General features: G+C 37.3%; 1 protein-coding gene across 1 annotated transcript in view; it reads right to left on the minus strand.

Moving 5' to 3' along the window:
- LOC127575439 (exostosin-1-like) overlaps positions 1-20112 on the minus strand; it is a 380638-nt gene that overhangs the window by 26449 nt on the left and 334077 nt on the right. Inside the window, exons 9-10 of the mRNA XM_052025314.1 lie at positions 15313-15402; positions 6541-6701 (exon numbers count right to left, since the gene is read on the minus strand). Of these exons, the coding sequence (XP_051881274.1) occupies positions 6541-6701; positions 15313-15402 (251 nt within the window). The remainder of the gene's footprint in view (positions 1-6540; positions 6702-15312; positions 15403-20112) is intronic.

Below are 20112 nucleotides of genomic sequence, written 5' to 3' on the forward strand. Positions count from 1 at the left end.
TAAAACTGTTACTGAACTTTAAGGTGGAGATGGTTCAGCTATATTCAGATACGAACCCATGAGGAAGAACAATTAATAAATTGAAGCCCGAGCCCCTGCATGGCCAAAATGGTGGAGAAAAAAAGAGCATTTGACTGATGACAGGCTGATTGTAGGAAGCTCAGAAAGGAAGTTTTAAAGGAAATAAATGAGGCAAAGATAGAGCATGCGGAAAGACTGACAGGAAACGTAAAGGGAATCTGAAACTATGACAGGATATACAGGAAGGAAAAGGTGCGGTTGGTCTGAAATCATTCTGTTATATTGTTTTATGACATTGAAGGAGATCACTAGGTCATTGCACACGAGCGCCTCTACTTCCTCAAAAGGCTAAGGAAATTCAGCACGTCTCCATTGACCCTCATCAATTTTTATAGATGCACCATAGGAAGCATTCTATTTGGATGCATCACAACTTGCTCTGCCCAAGACCGCAAGAAATTGCAGAGAGTTGTGGACACAACTCAGTCCATCACAACAATCAGGCTCTTCTCCATGGACTCTGGCTATACTTCTTGCTGCCTTGGAAAAACAGCCAACATAATCAAAGACCCCACCCACCCAGGACATTCTCTCTTCTCCCCCCTTCCATTGAGTAGAAGATACAAAAGCTTGAAAACATGCACCACCAGGCTTACAACAGAGGGACAGCTTCTATCCCTCTATTATAAGACTATTGAACAGAGCTCTTGTATGATAAAGTTGAACTCTTGACCTTGTCATGGCCCTTGCACCTTATTGTCTACTTGCACTGCACTTTCACTGTAACTGTAACACTTTATTCTGGATTCTGTTATTGCTTTTCCCTTTCTATTATCTCAATGTACTTATGTTTTGAAATCATCCATATGGATGGCATGCAAGTAAAATATTTTCACTGCATCTTGGTACACGTGACAATAATAAACCAACTATCAAAGATTTTATCTATGCAGGTTCTCACCATAATGTCATTCCCCCACTTATTTCCTTGCAACCTGTAGTAACTCTAGTTAACCTGTAGTCCCTCATAGTAACTCTAGTTAAACTTCAATTGTGGGGAAAGCTCTAGAAACAATAACCAGGGACAGAGTGAGCAGTCATTTGGACAAGTGCCAGTTGACTAGAGAAAGTTAGCATGGGTTTGTTAAAGGCAAATCTTGCTTAACTAATTTGATAGAGTTTTAATGAAACTACAGAGAAGGATGGTGGTGGACATGCAGTTGATGTATATAAGGAGAGGCAGAAAAGAACCCAGACATGTTAACCTGTGCAGAATTCTATTTAAGTAAAAGAGAAACATGGCTCACTCTCTCTTCCTGATTGTGAGTGCCAGTGTGTAAGGTCACAGGAAAGCAGGTGATTAGTGGGTATTTTTTCTTTGCATGCAATAGTACAGGCTCGATGGTCTGAGTTGCTTCTTTTCCGTAATTCTGTCTGATTAGGGACATATAATAATGAGGTCATATTTATGTATGACCTTTGCAACTGTGCAGTGTCATACAAGTCCCTTTAAAGTGCAACCTCATGAAATGCTCAGGAAAGGATAGCGTACTAAAACTAGGTGTAAACAATGCAAAGAAGGAAACCAAAACAGCAAAGTTGGAAGGAATCAAAGCACCAATTTCATTACCAACAACCATGGAAGGCATCTGGTAAGTCAATCAAAAGCTACTGGCACAAAGAACATATCTACCTTTTTACACAGTGGTGAATGCTACTCAGTTCACTGTCACAGCATCTTGCACAAAGTAAAATCAAGCTGTTTCAGGTTGATTAATGGGACAGCTGGATTAAAGCTCAGGTGCAGTGGAACACAAAATCCTGCAATTCTGTAACTAACATACTTGTAGAAACTACATCACATCAGTGGTTGAAGGAGAAGGCCCACGACCACATTCTCAAGGGGGATGGAATGGGTCATGAATGTACCTTGCTGGTATCATCCTGTCCTAAAGGAGTGGAAGGGGTGGGGAGGAAGTTCCATTATAGCCCTCTCCAACTGACTGAAGCAAATGGTACCAAAAAATTCAAAGCAATATAATTGGTAGAAATCAAAAGAAACTTCCCTTTTAATGGTCACTGATGACAGAAGATGAGTGCATCCAATTAATTCACAACACCGTGTACAAATAAAACCTGTATTCTTCTCTGCCAAATTGTAATAAATTACATCCTTGCACAACACCTCAGCTCCTTTGAAAATCAAAATAAAACGGCAGATGCTGGAAGTCTGAAATAAAAATACAGAAGTTCTGAAAACATCTCAGTTCTGATGAGGAACTTTTGATCTGAGATGTTCACCCTGTTTCTTTTTCTACAGTTGCTGCCTGAACTGTTGTGTATTTCCAGCATTTTCTGTTTTGTCAAGCTCAGTGGGTCTGCTTGAATACGTTCCCCTTTTATATATCCTATTGTAGCCACAGCAACTCTGCTAATGTTCTTTCTTCCTTCTAGCTCTGGAATCCTTCAGAAATCTGTCCTTAGCTCCCTCCAGTTCCCAAATTACTGGCTGTTCCTGGCTCCTGTATATTGTCAACAACCAGCTTTAACACTTAATCACTAATCTTGCCCCTTTCTCAATGCTGCCTGAATCCCTGTTCAACAACCAGTCTTGGATGAACCACTGGTCCCCAAAATTAAACTTTGAAGCCGGAGTCTGGAGGTGCCTTCCAGTCTGCTGTTAGCACAATGCTTTACAGTGCCAGCGACCCAGGCTCAAATCCGGCCACTGTCTGTAAGGAGTTTGTACGTTCTCCCCGTGACTGTGTGTGTTTCCTCCGGGTGCTCCAGTTTCCTCCCACATTCCAAAGACGTACAGGTTAGGAAGTTGTGGGCATGCTCTGTTGGCACCAGAAGCGTGGCGACACTTGCGGGCTGCCCCCCAAATCACTATGCAAAAGATGTATTTCACTGTGTGTTTCGATGTACATGTGACTAATAAAGATATCTCTTATCTCTCTCTCTTATACCATGCCCTGCACCCACTCATCCCACTACCACCGCCAATCTCACCTTCTCCTATGAATCACCGTCCTATCCACCAGGCTCAAGGATAGCTTCTATCCCACTGTTATATGACTACTGAACGGTTCCCTGGTACAATAAGATGGACTTCTGACCTCACAATCTACCTCATTATGATCTTGCACCTTATTGTCTGCCTGCACTGCACTTCCTCTGTAACTGTAACATTTTATTCTGCATTCTGTTATTTTACCTTGTACTACCTCAATGCACTGTTGTAATGAATTGATTTGTATGAACGGCATGCAAAACAAGTGTTTCACTGTACCTTGGTACATGTGATAATAATAAACCAATTTACCAATTCCAAGCCTGAGTAGGCTTCCAAACCCATCCTTTTCCTATTACAAATTTGCCTATGCCACCTCCATAACACGTGTTATAAAGGAAAATAAGTCAAGCCACTATTGCATTTCAATGATATTCCATTCCATTGCACTCTAAATTGTTTCAATTTTTCACAGTGCGCAGCAAGAGAGAGAGAGATGAGTCCAGAGAAAAGTAGGGCAGCTGTGAAGGCAGTCAGTACTCTTAAAGAGGAACAATGATGGTTTGCACCAAGGTGAGGTATTAGAAATGATAGGGAATGGTAAGAATCCATCTAGTTTAAGTCAAGTAAAATCACCTATTATTGTATAGTAGCTGTCTTTTTTCACATTTTGTATTATTACATGTTATACCAGTTGAAATGAGTCAGCTTAACAATAAGGCAGCTTAACAATAATGCAGCTCAGCAATTTCTTCACGACCAACTCTTGGAGAGATTAAAGCAGTATATTCACGAAAGATTGCAAAGATTGCTTTTTGTTAAATCCTGATTTACACAATCATACAAGTAGATTTAGACTGAATCAGCTTCCATAAAAGAGAGATGCTCAGTCATGTCTGCAGAATAGATAACACCATTGAACTTAAGAAGGTATTTGCAGCAGACATGTATATGTGCACTTCACAAGTAACCTTATTACTAACATAACAGCACTGAAAGGAAAAAAAGACAGATAACCTTTTATATCCAATTTAAAACCTAATGATGTTAAGATAAACACTGTAAATCAAATTATTATTACACAACTGAGTATGTTTGGTAACTGTACAAAAATGTCATAATTTGAAGTAAATGGGACTATTGACTACATTAAACCGATGTCATAATTAATTTACATCAATCATTTCGATTACATCATTTATATGTCATCTTCTTTGTTAGGAGAATTACTTTCATACTGTGCTTAAAATGAAATTACTAATACAAAGAAAATTGAAACCACACACTACTGCATTCATTTTTAAGAAAACACAAAACATTTCAATTAATCCTGACTGGGGATCAGGAGAACAACAACTGACCATAATACTGACTGCTTAGTTCTACATAAATCCTGACGAAAACCTGATATAATCAGCTTGATACTTCCTGTGATGTTCCCTAACAGCTCCATCTGAGTGTCCTAACCAATGTGACAGCAAGCAAATCATCATGAAGCTTGCAAGTGATTTCTCCTCTTCCCAAGCATTTATGAAAAAGTAAAACAATTCTAAGGCATACCATTTCATGAACATGCAACAGCAATGAAAGATACATTTGAACTCTTCATTAATTCACCAAGAAAAAATATTAATGCAAATCTAAAATTATATTTATCACACTATGTTTGCCCAAGATGTAAGAGCATTTTATCTCTGATATTTATCTTAAAACATATTTTTAAAAAATCAGTTTTGATTGCTAGTCCATGCTGAGGTAACTGATTCAAGCTTGGTACTATGGGGATGTTAAAAATGACAGCAATATGTTCTTGTCCAGATGTTTATCTTTAAACTGTGATGTCAGCCATTGAGTGCTTTCATTATTGTCACACTTCTGTACTGTAAGTGCAGAATTTCCTTGTGAACTTTAGTGAGGCTTTTTGGCATAAACTGATGTAAAATCTGTGGCTTAAAGTCGGTAAGTGCTCTCTGTGCATCAGATCATGAGATGGGTCCTCAGAGGATGAAGCAGGTGTGAAAGGGTATCACATAGCTCAACACATATTTATACATTGAATGCAGCATCTTACATTCTAGGCAGGTGGAAAAGATCTCATTGTACTCTTTGAACTTCAGCAGGAGTGTTGTCCTAAACTACATTTATCTTTCAGCAATGTCACCAAACAGGGAAGAACTGGTGATATGGAATTGTGTGCCAAAATGTGCCAATGTTGTATCAATGCCCAATTGCTGTTCTCTGTGAAACACTGTAATGCACAACTTCTCTGCTGCCTTTGCTTACATTCTCACTGTGACAAACTGATATAATCAATTATATTTCATTGGCTGTGAAGCAATTTGCTCCATCCTAAAGGTGTAATAGGTGCCACTTAATTTTCTTTCCTTTAACACTCCCTTCTGGTTTAGAACAAGGCCAAGGAGGAGATAGTAAGTCAGTACAGGCTACCCTGCGCTACAGCTGTTTGGGTTACAGAAATTCACCCTTACAGAATTGACAAATCACTATCCAAAAATTTGAGGTACAGAATAAAACTCACTCTCACAGACTTTATGTGGGAAAAGAAGTAAATAAGTCAACACAAAATTTATTATTTTCAACTCGCATTTCTTGACGCATGTGCAGATGACGCTGCTTTGCATTACGGAAAACTGGAACACAAACCCCACCACCCCTACCCCCCCCCCCCCCGGTAATATGGGGGTGGCCTGTAGTAGGTTTAAACAAATGTGAAGAATTTGTATGTTTACATTTAATTGTTGTTTGTCAAGCTCTTAAATAGACAAAAAAGATATTAAAATTAGGTCTATGTGTTAACATGTATAAATCAGCTTCTGTCCTGAAGGTAATTTTAGGAATTATGCTGAAATGTGCAAATGTTCCATTAATGTCCAAACTGCTAAACATTAAACTATACTTACAGGTTAGTTATAGCCTGGAAATTATTTTAGTAACTCTGACTTTTGCTGCATTTTTCAAATTTTCAACTAAGGCAGAACAGTGAATTTAATTTTATGGAGTACTGTACTCGCTTGACAGCAAATGTGCTATTTCCTAAAGTTGTCCCTTGTCCCAACATTTTACGTAGATTGTTAACTATTTTAAATATAATACAAACGTGAAAATACTTTTACAAGTAATACAGAACTAAAGCCTGCAAATTAAAGTATGTTACAACAGCAAAAGAATGCTTAGTGTAAATTTGTAGGAAATTCTTCAGCTTTTTATATTGTTTAATATAAATTACGAACTCCATAAGTGAAGAAATCCAAAAGCTCAAGGTAATGGAGTGGGTTAAAAAAATAAAATATTAAGTTATTTGAAGGTGGTATAAAAATATCTGAAAGAACTTTAAAATATGAGATATACAATTTTTAATGAAATGCAAGTTTAAGGAAGTGTTTTTTTTCTAGTATGCAGTCTGTATATTAAGGTGGTTTTCTCCAAATGAAATTTTAATAAAGACAAGAACAGAACAAGATACAACAGAGTGATTTTGAACTTGCCTGTGATAAAATGCTGCACCTGTCAAAACCATGGAGTATTCATTGGTCCATTTTGAGGTATACCCCCATCGCCCCTTACTGTTGTCCCAGTAATGACTCCGGGCTGGGTAACCAACTATCCGGTCTGGGAAACTGTGCCATACAATGAAGGCAAAATCAACCTAAGAGTAAAATCATAAGGTAAACAATCTGGTTTTATAGACAAAAAACTTAGTAGTAGGCATTTGGAAACATATGCTTTCCTCTATATTTGCGGCTAGCGGCAGTGGTGTTCAAATCCCATTAAAAGTCAGGAATTAATCATTCCAGCGGCATAAATTTTAGGATTCTGAGAATTAAACAAAACAAAAAACAATAAAAATAGTAGATTATAAAATAAGGGTTGAGGAAATATTCAGATTGCATATTATTCAGCAGTAGCATCTGCCCTTTGAACGGCTCAAACCTCATAACTACAAACCATTTTGTAACTGGTATGGCAACTGCTCTGCCTGAGACTGCAAGAAATTGCATAGTGTTGTGGACACAGCCCAGCACATCATGAAAACCAGCCTCTCCTCCACAGACTCTGTCTACACTTTAAAGCAGCCAACATAATCAAAGACCCCACCCACCCAGACATTCTCTCTTCTTCCCCCTCCCATCGAGCAGAAGATACAAAAGCCTGAAAGTACATATCACCAGGCTTAAGGATAGTTTCTATCCCGCTGTTATAAGACTATTGAACGGTCCCTTTGTACAATAACATGGACTCTTGACCTCATTATGGCCTTGCACCTTACTGTCCGCCTGCACTGCACTTTCTCTGTAATTGTAACACTGTATTCTGCATTTTGTTATTGCTTTTCCTGATCTGTATAGATGGCAAAGCAAAACAAAGTTTTTCACTGCACCTCGGTACGTGACAATAATAAACTAAATTACCAATTTAAAGGGACAAAAATAATTCACTAGATTAAGCTAGGGAGACAATTATATCAAAAATTAGGTAAACTATATTAAATTCAAAAAATTGTCAAGGCTTGATGAAGGCGCAAAGGAGCTTTATTGGGATGTTGCCAGCTACAAAGGACTTTAGTTGTGTGGGATGAATGGAGAAACTGGGATTATTCTCTGGAATAGAAATGGTTATGCGAATGTTTAACAGAAGCATTCAAAATTATGATGGCGACTGATAGAATAAATAAGGATTAACTGGTTTCATTAGTAGAAGGTTAATAACCAGAGTACAAAAAATTAAGATAATTGGCAAAAGAACTGAGGCAGATGTTGGCAATTTATTTTCTGTAATGAGTTTTATGATCTGAACTGAAAGGGTGGTAAGAAAAAAAACTTAACTGCAACTTATAAAAGAAATTGGATATACATTGAAATGTTTTAAAAGATTTTTCAGAGCTGCATGGAAAGATTATTGATTGTTTTTCATGAACACAATGGGCTGCATGATTTCCCCTTGAAAGCTCCATGATTTTATGAAATGTGAAAAGAAAAAATCCAAATATTTGGTCTTCTCAACATGCAGATACACCAATCTTGACATTGTAATGGTGAGGGAAAAGAATAATATGTGCAATTGAAAATAGAAGAAGCTGATTAAATAGTAAATAAGAAAAGGGAATGGTGTAATTCAATTTCTTGTCAGTAATACAGATAGATATAGTAATCCAGTGAATGATTTTAAAATATATTATCAATGCCAGTTTCATGTCTTATGTACTGTGATCATTTTGGGATTGAATATATTTTGTTAAGAAGCATGTTGACTGAAAAATAAAAGCACTGAACTAAAATAAATCGTGATTGCTTTTTCAAGGAATTGATCACAAATTAAGCAAAAAAAAGTACTCCTTCATCTTTCTTAACCATCCACATGATTCTTGAAAAATATTCTTGACCATTTTATGGCAGTAAAAAAGTTTATATTTCCAATATCACTGAAGTGCTCAGTGCCATATTGTGCTTGATCAGACCCCTCAGCCATGCTCGACTCCAGGCGAGCTGTCAGCATGTAACTTGTACAGCCATTGGCCTCCCCAGCCTTGAGGCCTTGGTTTCACAGCTTTGCTGGCAAGTCCAGCATTTATTGCTGTTCGGCCATTTCAGAGTTATCCCCATTGAGGGAGTCTGGACTCAGAAAACAATAGGCCAGACCACAAAGTACAGCAGATTGTTATTTACAACATATCTGTGGTTTTATGGACAATATTGACAATGATGAGAGTTTTTTTAAAAAATTCAGTTAATTAATTGTATTTAACTTCCACAATTGCTGTGATAGGATTTGAATTTGGGCCATATTTGATTGGATTCTGGTTAATTCCAGATAATTGGACATATAAAAACATAGGATAGTCCAGAGCAAGAAAACACTATTTAATCCATCCAGAGAATTCAATTACCATTTACCCTCCATCTCAGCCCAGTTCCCCATACCATAGAATGCTAAAAGGGCATTTGAATTAATAGTCATATGCCCAAATTCTTGATGTGGATTTCTGAATATGAAACTCTATGCTAAAGACAGAAATTTACCCCTGAGTTCCTTCTCACACCTCACTGTGGAGAAGCACTCAAATAAATGCTCTACTATCTTCAATTCCCCCAATATTTCTGTCAGTTTCTAACAGTCAGCACAGCAGTGTTCCATTGTCAGCAATTTTTAAGATTTACTGTTTTGATACATTATAGATTCTTTGGCTAAGATTGTTGCAGCAAAACCATCTGGCCAAGTTTTTTTTTACATGCTAACAGTCTATTAAATTAGGAGGAAGAATCCACACTGTAAAATTCAGTGTAGCCCACCATCTGCACATCTGGCACAGTGTTACAATGCTCACAAAATTGTGGCCTAAATGCAAAGATGCAATTTTATAAAGTAAAATCTATTTCAACATATTCTTTTTTGGTTGCTGGACCTGTCATCAGCATTTAAACTGTTAAACAGATGTAAGCATGGACTGCTTTAGTATAAACAATCCCAATTGTACTCAATATATTTCAATGTAATTTTATAAAACATTGACATATTCGATTGGATGAAAAAGTAGTGACAAAGCTGAAGGATGACATTTGACAAAAATGCTTATTGATTTAAGAGAATCTGTGCAGTCACAATGGCACTTGCATGTAAATATTTTCAAGTGAACTTGTTAGCAGCTTAGATGTAGATTACCATAAAACATTTTTATTATTGTATTTTATAATAAAAATAATCAAACACTACAATTAGTTAAAGTTGTCAGTCATGCAAGCAATCCAAACTGAAGACCTTATTTTGTTCAGTTTCTTAGATTAGAAATTATTCAAATTATGTTTAAAAAATATTTTCAGGTGACCTGATAGTTGCAGTAAGCTATAACTGCCGGGTGTGAGTTTTAGGAATAGTTCAGTCCAACAAATAGATTTACTGATGTGAAAATGGCTGAAATGACTGGTATGATTAAAAAGGTAGAAGAAATTTCATTTCTAACAATGCTCTCAAACATCTATTGTTTTTGATGCATTGGGGCATAAATTACCACAGGGTCACCACATAGCTCATTTGATGTGTCAGTTATGCTGGAGAGATATTTCTTGTATTCCTCCCTTTGCAGGTGTGAAAGGGAATGAAGCAGAATGAAGCAATCCAGTATGTGGCCAAATCTAGCCATCTCCTCTTGGGCCCCTTAAACCTGATGCCCTTGACGTGATGATAGTGGCATGGTACTAGTATTACCCATCCCATCACTGACCATCACTATCTTGTCTGCTGGAACTGCCACCCAGCTGTCATGATGCACTGAGCTTAAAATGTGGACTTTAATAATTTACTGAGATTTCTCAATTTTCAATCTAAAAGGTAACAACTGCAAGAACAAACTACAGCAAGAGTGAAAGAACAGTTGACCTAGTAATTTTAGCTGATTGCAATGGATATTTCTGGTCATGAATCTGCTACTGCAAACTCCAGGAATATTCATGGCCATCCTCTAAGGATCCACTGAAAGATCTGTATGTTTACAGTAACTATGGGGTGCGGGGTTTTTAGGGGCTTATTGAGCAGGAGAGAGGGATGGTGGTTTTAGTCCTCAGGTGCCTAGTTTGGAGGGATAACAGCAAGCAAAATTAGGGACTAAGGGTAAGGGATGTCAGTCTTAGTCTGGAGAGCAGGGACAGGGTCAGTGATGAGAACAGAGAGATGTTAGGGAGTGGGGAGCTTAAGATCAGGTAACTGGCCAGGCGCAATTGGATAGGGGAGGTTTGTGCTTTCATTATGGGCCTGAGGGGGATTGTGGGCCTTGGTGGAGGGGTACTAAGGCTGGTTAATTATAGGGTTGAAACCAATTGGAGAATTGGCAGTGGGGGAGGGGCTGTATGAGGTGGGAATGTATGGGATATGATTAGTGGGGGCAGGGTGGATTTAGAGATGGATACAGGCTAAATATGGGGCTGATTTTAGAGGGATCACAATCAAGGGCTTGCTGAGAAGGCCAATTTGTGCCTGGACCAACAATGATTACTACTAAGGCAACTTGATCTAAATCGCACCTAAATGTTCCAAAATGGAGCACTGGACATAAAACAATGCAATCTGAAGCAAGCCATGTGTGGCTACTAGCTACAATTATAATCCGTGTAAGGGTTAGCTCTGTGAAATTTGGATAATTTTTCTTTCTATAAACATGAAAATTCTTGGGAACACCAGCACCTCCAAATTCCCCTCTACACCATACATCTTCTAACTTGGAAATACATTATCACCGGACATTAGGGACTCTGTACCTAACAGCCCTGTAAGTTCACAATATAGTGTGCAGCCTTCAAGGTGGTGCTTGTTCACTAAATTCTCAAAGGGAATTAGGAATGGGCAGTATACGTCGAACACGCCAATACTACCCACAGTCCATGAATGAATAAAAATTGTTTTCCATTTTTAGTTACTACTAGTATCTTAACGTCTGCTGTTGAGGTGGCATAGACTTGAACTACACACTGCTTACACTCATAATTATTTAATTAAAAAGAACTATATATTTAATTCTCGTAACCTTCAACTTATTTCATGGTAACTACTCAGTCTACAATCTTGAAGCACACACAGAAAAGTGATGTTATGATGGGCCTTGGGATTAATACAGTATGAACCTGCATTTACAGTTTACAGCTAACAAATTAACAGGTTTTCACATTATTTTACTTTCGACTTAACCAATTTGAAACAGCAAAGAAATGTTCAGGCATGTACTTTTCAAAATTTCTTTAACACAAAACCCAATAGGAATGACAAATAGCCACCAGGTGTTCTCTCAGGGTCGGAAAGCTTTCTATCAGCACACATACCATTTCTGCTTTTAGTACTGATAAAAACATTGTTTTCATAATGTTTTCTGTATTTTTTGTGTTTTTCTAGGCTAAGTGACATATTTTTCCATTCCTGCTATGTCTCTGAGGGAGAGCCCTAATTTAGTGCCAATTAGTGGTGAATTCCTGGCAGTTTTTTTTTCCTGTAGACAAAGTTGCCTCAAGGAACTGAATTCAGACACTTCATGAAAGACCATTCTAGGTGTCAGAGACCAGAGATTTTCATCTCATCAGTCTGGCTGGATACAAACTGAGGCTTCAGGACAATATTGCTTGCCATTCAGATCCTCCCAGTTGTATTTACATATTTTTCTATAAAATGTTAAAGCTCAATAGGAAACACTTTGAAACAAGGATTTTGTACAAGTAAGTAATAACATTATTTCTTCTGATTTATTTCTGCTGCATAATAGCATGATTGGAGTGATAATGCCATATTGGGGATATTTGAAGCAGGCTCATTATATTGGAACAATCTGTATTGAATCACAGCTGCAATGTCACTGTATGGCTCAATTTGACAAGCTTTTATAAAACTGACAATTCTATGGGGAATAGCTTCTAGTCCCAGTGCTTAATTGGCATAACCAAACACAGAGTTTTGCTCACTTGAAATAACTGGAGGTGATTCTGCTAAACCTACTGCTGACAAGAGGGATAAGTCTCATCTAATATCCATTAAATGGCAGAATATTTGGTGTTTGTTCAGCGTTTGAAGGTTAGCAAAGTTAAGGCTTTTCCATATTATGCATGGTCTTTGCTTGGTATGCTAATAGTCAAAATGTTGTTTGCAACTACCAACCCATGGCTAGATCTTGTCCAAAATACGCTGTAGTCGGAAAATCAGGCTAACTGAAGATGATGACTGACCAAAGATTCATGTCATGCTGGCAGGACAAGTGCCACAGAAACAAACACACAACATGTACAGCAGCAATATATGCTGACATAACTGTATGAGATAATCATATAAAAGCAAGTAGATGTCTCTGTCCAGTCAAACCATGTGGGCCACATAGTAAGAACAACTTGCAGTTAATAAAGAAACAAAATATAGAGAATAATAAAGAGGAAGGTAATAAACAGGGAGCTGGAGGACTGGTCAAAGAAGTGAGCTGAAAGAAACAGAGATGTGGAGACAAATGAACACAAATTGGATTTCATTCTTTTTTGGTGTGCTAAAACTGTGCTAAACGTTGCATTACTCCCAAGAATATGTGAAACTGACCAAAAAGATGTCAGAAACAGCATGAGAATGCTGTATGCCAGAAATAAAGTGCTAAAGTGGAACCTATACGGTTGCTGTGCCCTGTTGAGTGTAGCTTCTGATAATTTGCTATGCACCTCTCTGGGAAGGGGATCATCCCATAAAGACACACTCCCAATGATAGCCAGACACCAAGAAGCAGACAGAGGTACAGGGGAGAGAGCAGGACATGCAAGTCCCCATCAGAGAGATACAAGGCAAGAGATAGGATCTGTATTGCCAAGTGGGCCAGGAAACCTGTCAGGGCCACCAAAGGAAGTGCAGGGCAGCCAGTAGCTCCAGCCTTGTCCTCCAGGTTTTAGTAACCCCTCTATTTTGAACAATACAGAAATAAATTTCATGTGCTCACAAGATACACCAGTGTGAGTTGCCCATTACTTGAAAAAGTTGTAGCAAATCACTTCACATATCAATGTGTTCTGATCAGTGCAGGGGACCCTTTAGTGGATTGTGTGAGTGATTACTGAATGTTATCAGGACTCTTCTGGCTGATTACTGATGAATTTCACTATGGCCATGTGCACTTCTGGTTTTGAATTATGTAAGGTCTAATTCCAGATATGAGACTTCCACATATTAAAACAATGGCAACTGCTGAATAATTTGAATCAGCATCATGAAGGTGACATTGGATATCAAATGACACTTGAATTTGAAGATGTTGCCTTAAAGGCCTTGGACTTAAAGCACTCATGGTCATTTGTCTTTTTGCCATTTTCCAAAACAAATTACAAGGAGACATTTACCTTTTATTCTAAGGGAAAGATTAAATCTTGATAGGAAAAGAAACATGCATTCTGGGGTTTATTGTGGAGAAATGAAGTTTTAATTGGGAAAATCAAACTGAACTTTGTCAAAATCTGTTAGGCCTATAATGTTTAGATTTGGGATTTTGAAATCATATACAGTGACCCCTGTATTACAGCCATTTGGGTAACAGAAATCACGCTTATAGAATTCACAAATCACTACCCAAAGTTTGAGATACAGAATAAAATTCACTCTCACAGAATTTATGTGGGAAAAAAAGTAAATAAATAAATGCAAAATAAACACATGGTGGTCACCTTTATTGTGATATCTTTGGGATCTTTCTGGAATTGAAATTAATCAATTAATTAAGAATGCTTTAGAGCTTGACTTCTATAGGAATACCTGATTAATGTTTTAATGGTATTAAGGAAATACTGTGTTGGACAGTAAAGTTTTCCCAGAGCTCCTGCATGAGATGAAATTGTAGTTTCCATCATATATTCTCAATAACAAATGGGGAAGTTTTCCAAAGTGTTTTTTAAATAATATTACACTTCAGCAGTCAAATATTGGGAGTAAACATTCCTGTTAGTTACACACACTGTGGACTTTGGAAGGTGATTGAGCAGCATACATTCAGTTTTTAAGCTGGCCATGCAGATTTCTCAATGTCAATGAAGTATCTGTTTAAATAAAGACTAATATAACAAAGCAGCACAATGTAGTCCTGGTTGGACGGTAAGTGTTCAATAGACAGTTGTGGTTGTGCCCTAAAGTTTCAATTCATGACAAGTGGAAATGGGCATTGCTTAAATAACGACATCATTTGATCTGTAGCTGAGGGCAAAAATGTCAGCTATGCTAACAGAGTCTCTTGATCGGGATGATTTCACCTGGAAATGATCATTAGCTTGAGCCAACCCCAGTAAATCACTTTTATGTGCAAGGTGGACATTTACGAAAAAGGTGCTAATCAATCCAACTTCCAGACTATGATTTGGGAAAGAAATTCCAGAATGTAGGGGTTGATGGCTGAAGGCATGGCCACCAATATTGGGAGAAAGGGAGAAGATTTTGCATAAAAAGCCATGGCTGTATATACACTAGGCATTGAAGAGAGTTAGAGGGATGCTGACAAGATGAAGAAAGGCAAACTACAAAAGCAATTGAGCTTAAAATTTAGCAGTGTTGGTGAACTAGGTATTAGTAAGGTCAATAAGTGCAGGGATAATGGTTACAGGGGCATTATGCATATTAAGATATAGGAAGCAGAGATTTGGATGAGCTAACTTTTATGAGTGATGGAAAGCTAGCCAGGAGCAGAAGGAATCCAAGCCTCGATCCTGATAAATAATCTTGTAAAGTCAATGAACAGAAGTTGCTAATTGAATTTTGCTAGATTGCTGACTTACCTCATTGTTTGACAGTACTGTATCTTCATCTAAACTGAGGACAGCATCTGTCTGGATGACATCATATGGGAAAAAGCGGTTGCTCATGCTCTGTAAAAAAATGAAAACTCTAAGATTTGTGGCCTTTTGACTCTTCATATCATCTAAGGTTCATGTTTTCATGATTTATTTTATTACAATTTATTTGGATTTAACTTCCTTACAACACACCAGTCTTGTAATTTGGCTTCTCCTGCTATTCTTTTACTTTATTCCAATTAAAATATCACTTTCCACATAATATTCTGTAAATGTAAAGACAAATATTATAATTCAGTTAATTTTTATTGAAGCAAACAACTATAAGTAAACCAAGCATATTTTGCAACATGTGGTATTTATATGTATAATATTTGGAAAGGACACTAAAAGATGATGATATATCTTTCTCATAATGGATTTTTAAATCTGTCTGTTTCCACTTCCTTTTGGTGTGCTATCATTTTTGAAGGTCTTCATTAGTGGAACCAGCTTCAGCTAAGTTTAATAATAATATGCAAATTGGGTTCCTACACCAGAGGTAATCTTAAGCTGCCAATGGATAAATTGTACACTTATCAATCATGTAATCAAACTGCTCCACCCGCCAATCACCCACCCAGTGATTGCACACTTCTCCCCACCACACCAACTGGTGACAAGAATATATATATCGCCCTGGTACCCCAAATTTGAATCCTTGACCCTTCCCCCACTATCAGGGCCTCACTTCCCAAGACCCAGCCTCAACATTAATTGATCTGCTTTGTGCACTCTGCATTGGTTCAGCACATGAAATAATGATCAACTCTCTATAACATCAACTCATTTGTGCCAGACACCATGGTTCTTGGGCCCAATTGAATTTCCAAGCAGTGTAGTCATGACCCAAACTTGCTATGCAACACAAAGATTGCTCAAAGTGCCTCTACAGGTATGGCGCATTTTAGGCCATAGAGAGTTGATTTCAAAGTAGTGATGACATATTAAACACACTTATGTTAAGCAGGGTATAATTCTTCAAGTGCTACATTAACACATAAGAACTTAAGCAACAGGAGCAGGAGTAGGAATAGGCCAGTTGTTCCAAGAACCTGTTCTACCATTCAATAAGATCATGGCTGATCCAATCCTGGCTTCAACACTACTATACCATATACCCAGATTCCTTTGTAGTTTAAATATCTGTCAATCTCTGCCTTTGATGGAGGATTTCAAAGATCCAAAACTCTCAGAGAAGAAATTTTCCAAACTTCTATCTGAAATGGATGACATTCTGAAACTATATCATTAGTTCTAAGTATCCCATTAGGAGAAGCATCCTCTCATCATCTTCCCTGTCAAGCCCCTTCAAGTCCTTATATGTTTCAATAAGATCAGCTCTCATTCTTCTGTACTCTAATGGGCTCATCCTGCTCAACTTTTCTTCTGATGGCAACTCCTTCATTGCAGGAATCAATCTGGTGCACCTTCTCTCCACTGCCTCCAACACAAGCACATCCTTCTGCAAACATAGAAACCAAAACAGTATGCAGGGCACCAGGTGAAGTCTCAACAGCACCCTATAAAATATCATCAAAGCTTCCCTATCTTTGTACTCCATAGCCTTTGTTCCTAGGAGAATGTGCTTTATGCAGAACAATGTTATCATGTGAGTTCCTGACACAGAAATTGGCTCATGACAGGAAGGAGACAGTCAAACTTTCTAATTGGCATGAGTTGATCTGGATATGGTTGCAAACTTGACCAACTCCAGATTAGAGGCACCACGCAATCCCATTTCCAAGCACAGCATCACAACATTAACGATAATCACATTTTAGGAGCAGCGCAAATTAAGTGCAATTCTGTTCCTAATGTTATCAGAAACTCAAAAGGAAATTCCAGGAACAGAGCAGCAGGTCAGCAATTTGTGAATCAGAAATGATCAATTTACCACCAGATGCCAAGGTAGAGCAATGCATTCTCTATAATTAATAATTGGAATGAATTACTTTAAATTAATTTTCTGTCTGATTATTCACATTGTGTTAAATTACTGATAATTTGCACAACTAAAGCAGCTACTTCATGTGATTGTACAGTTTGTTAATTTTAAACCAACATAACGGACAGAATTGCCACTGCTCTTTCATGTGAGAGCTTTCTTTTGCATGATAGAAAAATATTTTGTGCAGACTTTTACAGATGCTAGAATTACTGTCACAGAATTATACATTATAAAAACAAATCCCTTATTTGTTCATCTTTGTATCAAAATTTGGCCTTTGTAAATTAGCAAATCAGCACTCTAAATAGTCATAAAATAACATTATATAAGTGGTACAATATTATCTGAACAATATATTTAACAAGTACTTACGCACAAATGTTTTGGATGTGAAAAACTCAGTACTAGATTGAATATGAATGTCTAATCATAGTCTTTTTGACAAAATTGTACATTGGCAGGAGTGGGTATGGTGCCTTATTTACTACTGGAAGAACACTGTCCAGTAAGTCACCATTTATGCATTCTAAAAGACACCTCAAGAATGCCTATCCTATTACAAACACAATTACACTGTAGTGCCCATGCCTTAAATGATCACACCTCTTGTAGTTTAGGCTTATGCATGTCTAATGGAGAGTTTCACACTCGACTGTATATTGAAAATTGACTACTGGTCACCCATGATATTCCTCCTATGAATTGTAGCTCTTGAACGATCTAACTGAGAAATTGCTAAAAAAGAAAACAAACAGCAAGATCACATTCTTTGAAGATGTTGGCTAATTTATTCCTTCCACATGAAACTTTATTTTCTATGATGTAAATATAATTTCTTGCTCTTGGGAATCAATGATGATCCTCCAATTGGGAAACACCTCATATGTTTGTTCACCAATGTTTGTCAGCTACAGATTTAAAATTCATGTGATTTTTTATACATTTTCCAATGGTTTCTGGGATGTATGGTATTAAAAGACTTCACAGTGTTTCCAAAATTCTATAGATTATGTAGTGATTGCTATAGATTGGAGGGTGGCAAATGTAGTCCCATTATTTAAAAAAAAAAGGAAAGCAAACAGGGAGTACAGACCAGTTAGCTCAATGTCACCATAGGGAAAATGCTAAAGTCTATTATAGAAGATGTGATTACATGACACTTTGAAAATATCAAGGGGATTAGAAAAAAAATCAATGTGCATTTATGAAAGGGAAATCATGTTTGACAAAGCTAGTGGAGATATTCTGAGGATGTAACTGGCAGAATAGATAAGGGAAAACCAGTCAGTGTGGTGTATTTGGATTTTCAGAAGGCCTTTGATAAAGTCCCACAGAAGAGGTTGGTGTGCAAAATTAAAGCATATGGGATTGGGGGCATTATACTCGCACAGATTGAAAATGAGTTGATATACAGTAAATAGAAGGCAGGATTTGACAGGACTTTCTTGAGAAAGTTGACTGTGAGGAGTCACGGGGATAAGTGCTTGGATTCCAGCTGTTCATAGTGTATATCAACGATATGAATGAGGAAACCAAATGTAATATTTCTGGGTTTGCTAATGACAAGAAGCTGTTTAGAATTGTGAATTTTAAGGAGGACAAAAAGACGCTGCAAGGCAAGTTGGACAAGTAAGTGGGCAAATACATGGGAGACGCAGCATGATGAAGATAAATGTGAAATTAAACGCTTTTCTAGGAAATAGTGAAAGGCAGGGTATTATTTAAGTGGTGATGCATTGAGAAATGTTGATGCGCCAAAGGACCTGGGTGTCTTTGTACACCAGTAATTGAAACCAAACATGCAAACAAAGTGTAAGATAAATAAATAAAAACTGTATTCACCATTTTCCCCCTAAACTCCAGATTGGGATTCCCCATTCAAATGAAGAGAAATCCTGACCCAATACCAGGTTGGCAGAGGCAGATATTCAGTGCAATGCAGAGGAATAACTGTGCTCTGCAGCAAGACTTCATGCTGAACACTGTCACAAATCAACTGAAAATAATTTATTATTGTTCAATATTAAAAATAAACCATTGCTCAAATATGAAAGATAATATATTAAGCTTGCAATGCCCGTTGTTTTTATTTTTATTTTCATTTCATACCTCTTACCTCACCGATAAAGCTTTGTAAAAAAAACTGTCTTAGAGGTTTATTCCATAAACTCAAATTAACCAAAATGTGTTTTTAAACCCCAGCAGTTTCCATTTATTTGCTGGCCAGTAGATTGCTGTGGTGCATTCTGCTTTTAGCTTAATAGATTTGGCAAACAATGTTTTGGACTTTTCTTCAATTTCCACTGATGCTTTTCCTTTCTGTATATCTGAAGTCAAACCAAATGTTTCCATGGCGTCTTTACATTTCAGCCACTTTTCTCCAATAAAACTAATTCATAGTGGAGGTACATATGGTTAGTATGAAGCAAGCAGCTTGGGATTTTAAAGAGCTGCAAATAAAGATTACTGTTAATTTTGCTTGTCAGCTGAGTTCACATTAAATTTTACTGTTTTAGTGAGCTGAAACATTTTGCAGCACTGTTCCCAATACAATTACTGTAAATTATGGAAACGTGAGCTAAATTGATTAAAGCCACTTAAATCTCTGGCCAGTCAATAGGATCACTGCAGAACTTTTGTTAAAAAATGAATAGATTGATGTAATAAATAAATAGTCACAAACTTATGGTTGTGTGTTTCACCCATACATGCTCTAATTCTTTGCCAGAGAGGATATACATTTTGTCTAACAGATTTCATTTTGTGTAAACTCCAGTAGCAAACTTGATTTC

This window comes from Pristis pectinata, chromosome 10 (genome assembly GCF_009764475.1).
Source record: "Pristis pectinata isolate sPriPec2 chromosome 10, sPriPec2.1.pri, whole genome shotgun sequence".
NCBI lineage: Eukaryota > Metazoa > Chordata > Chondrichthyes > Rhinopristiformes > Pristidae > Pristis > Pristis pectinata.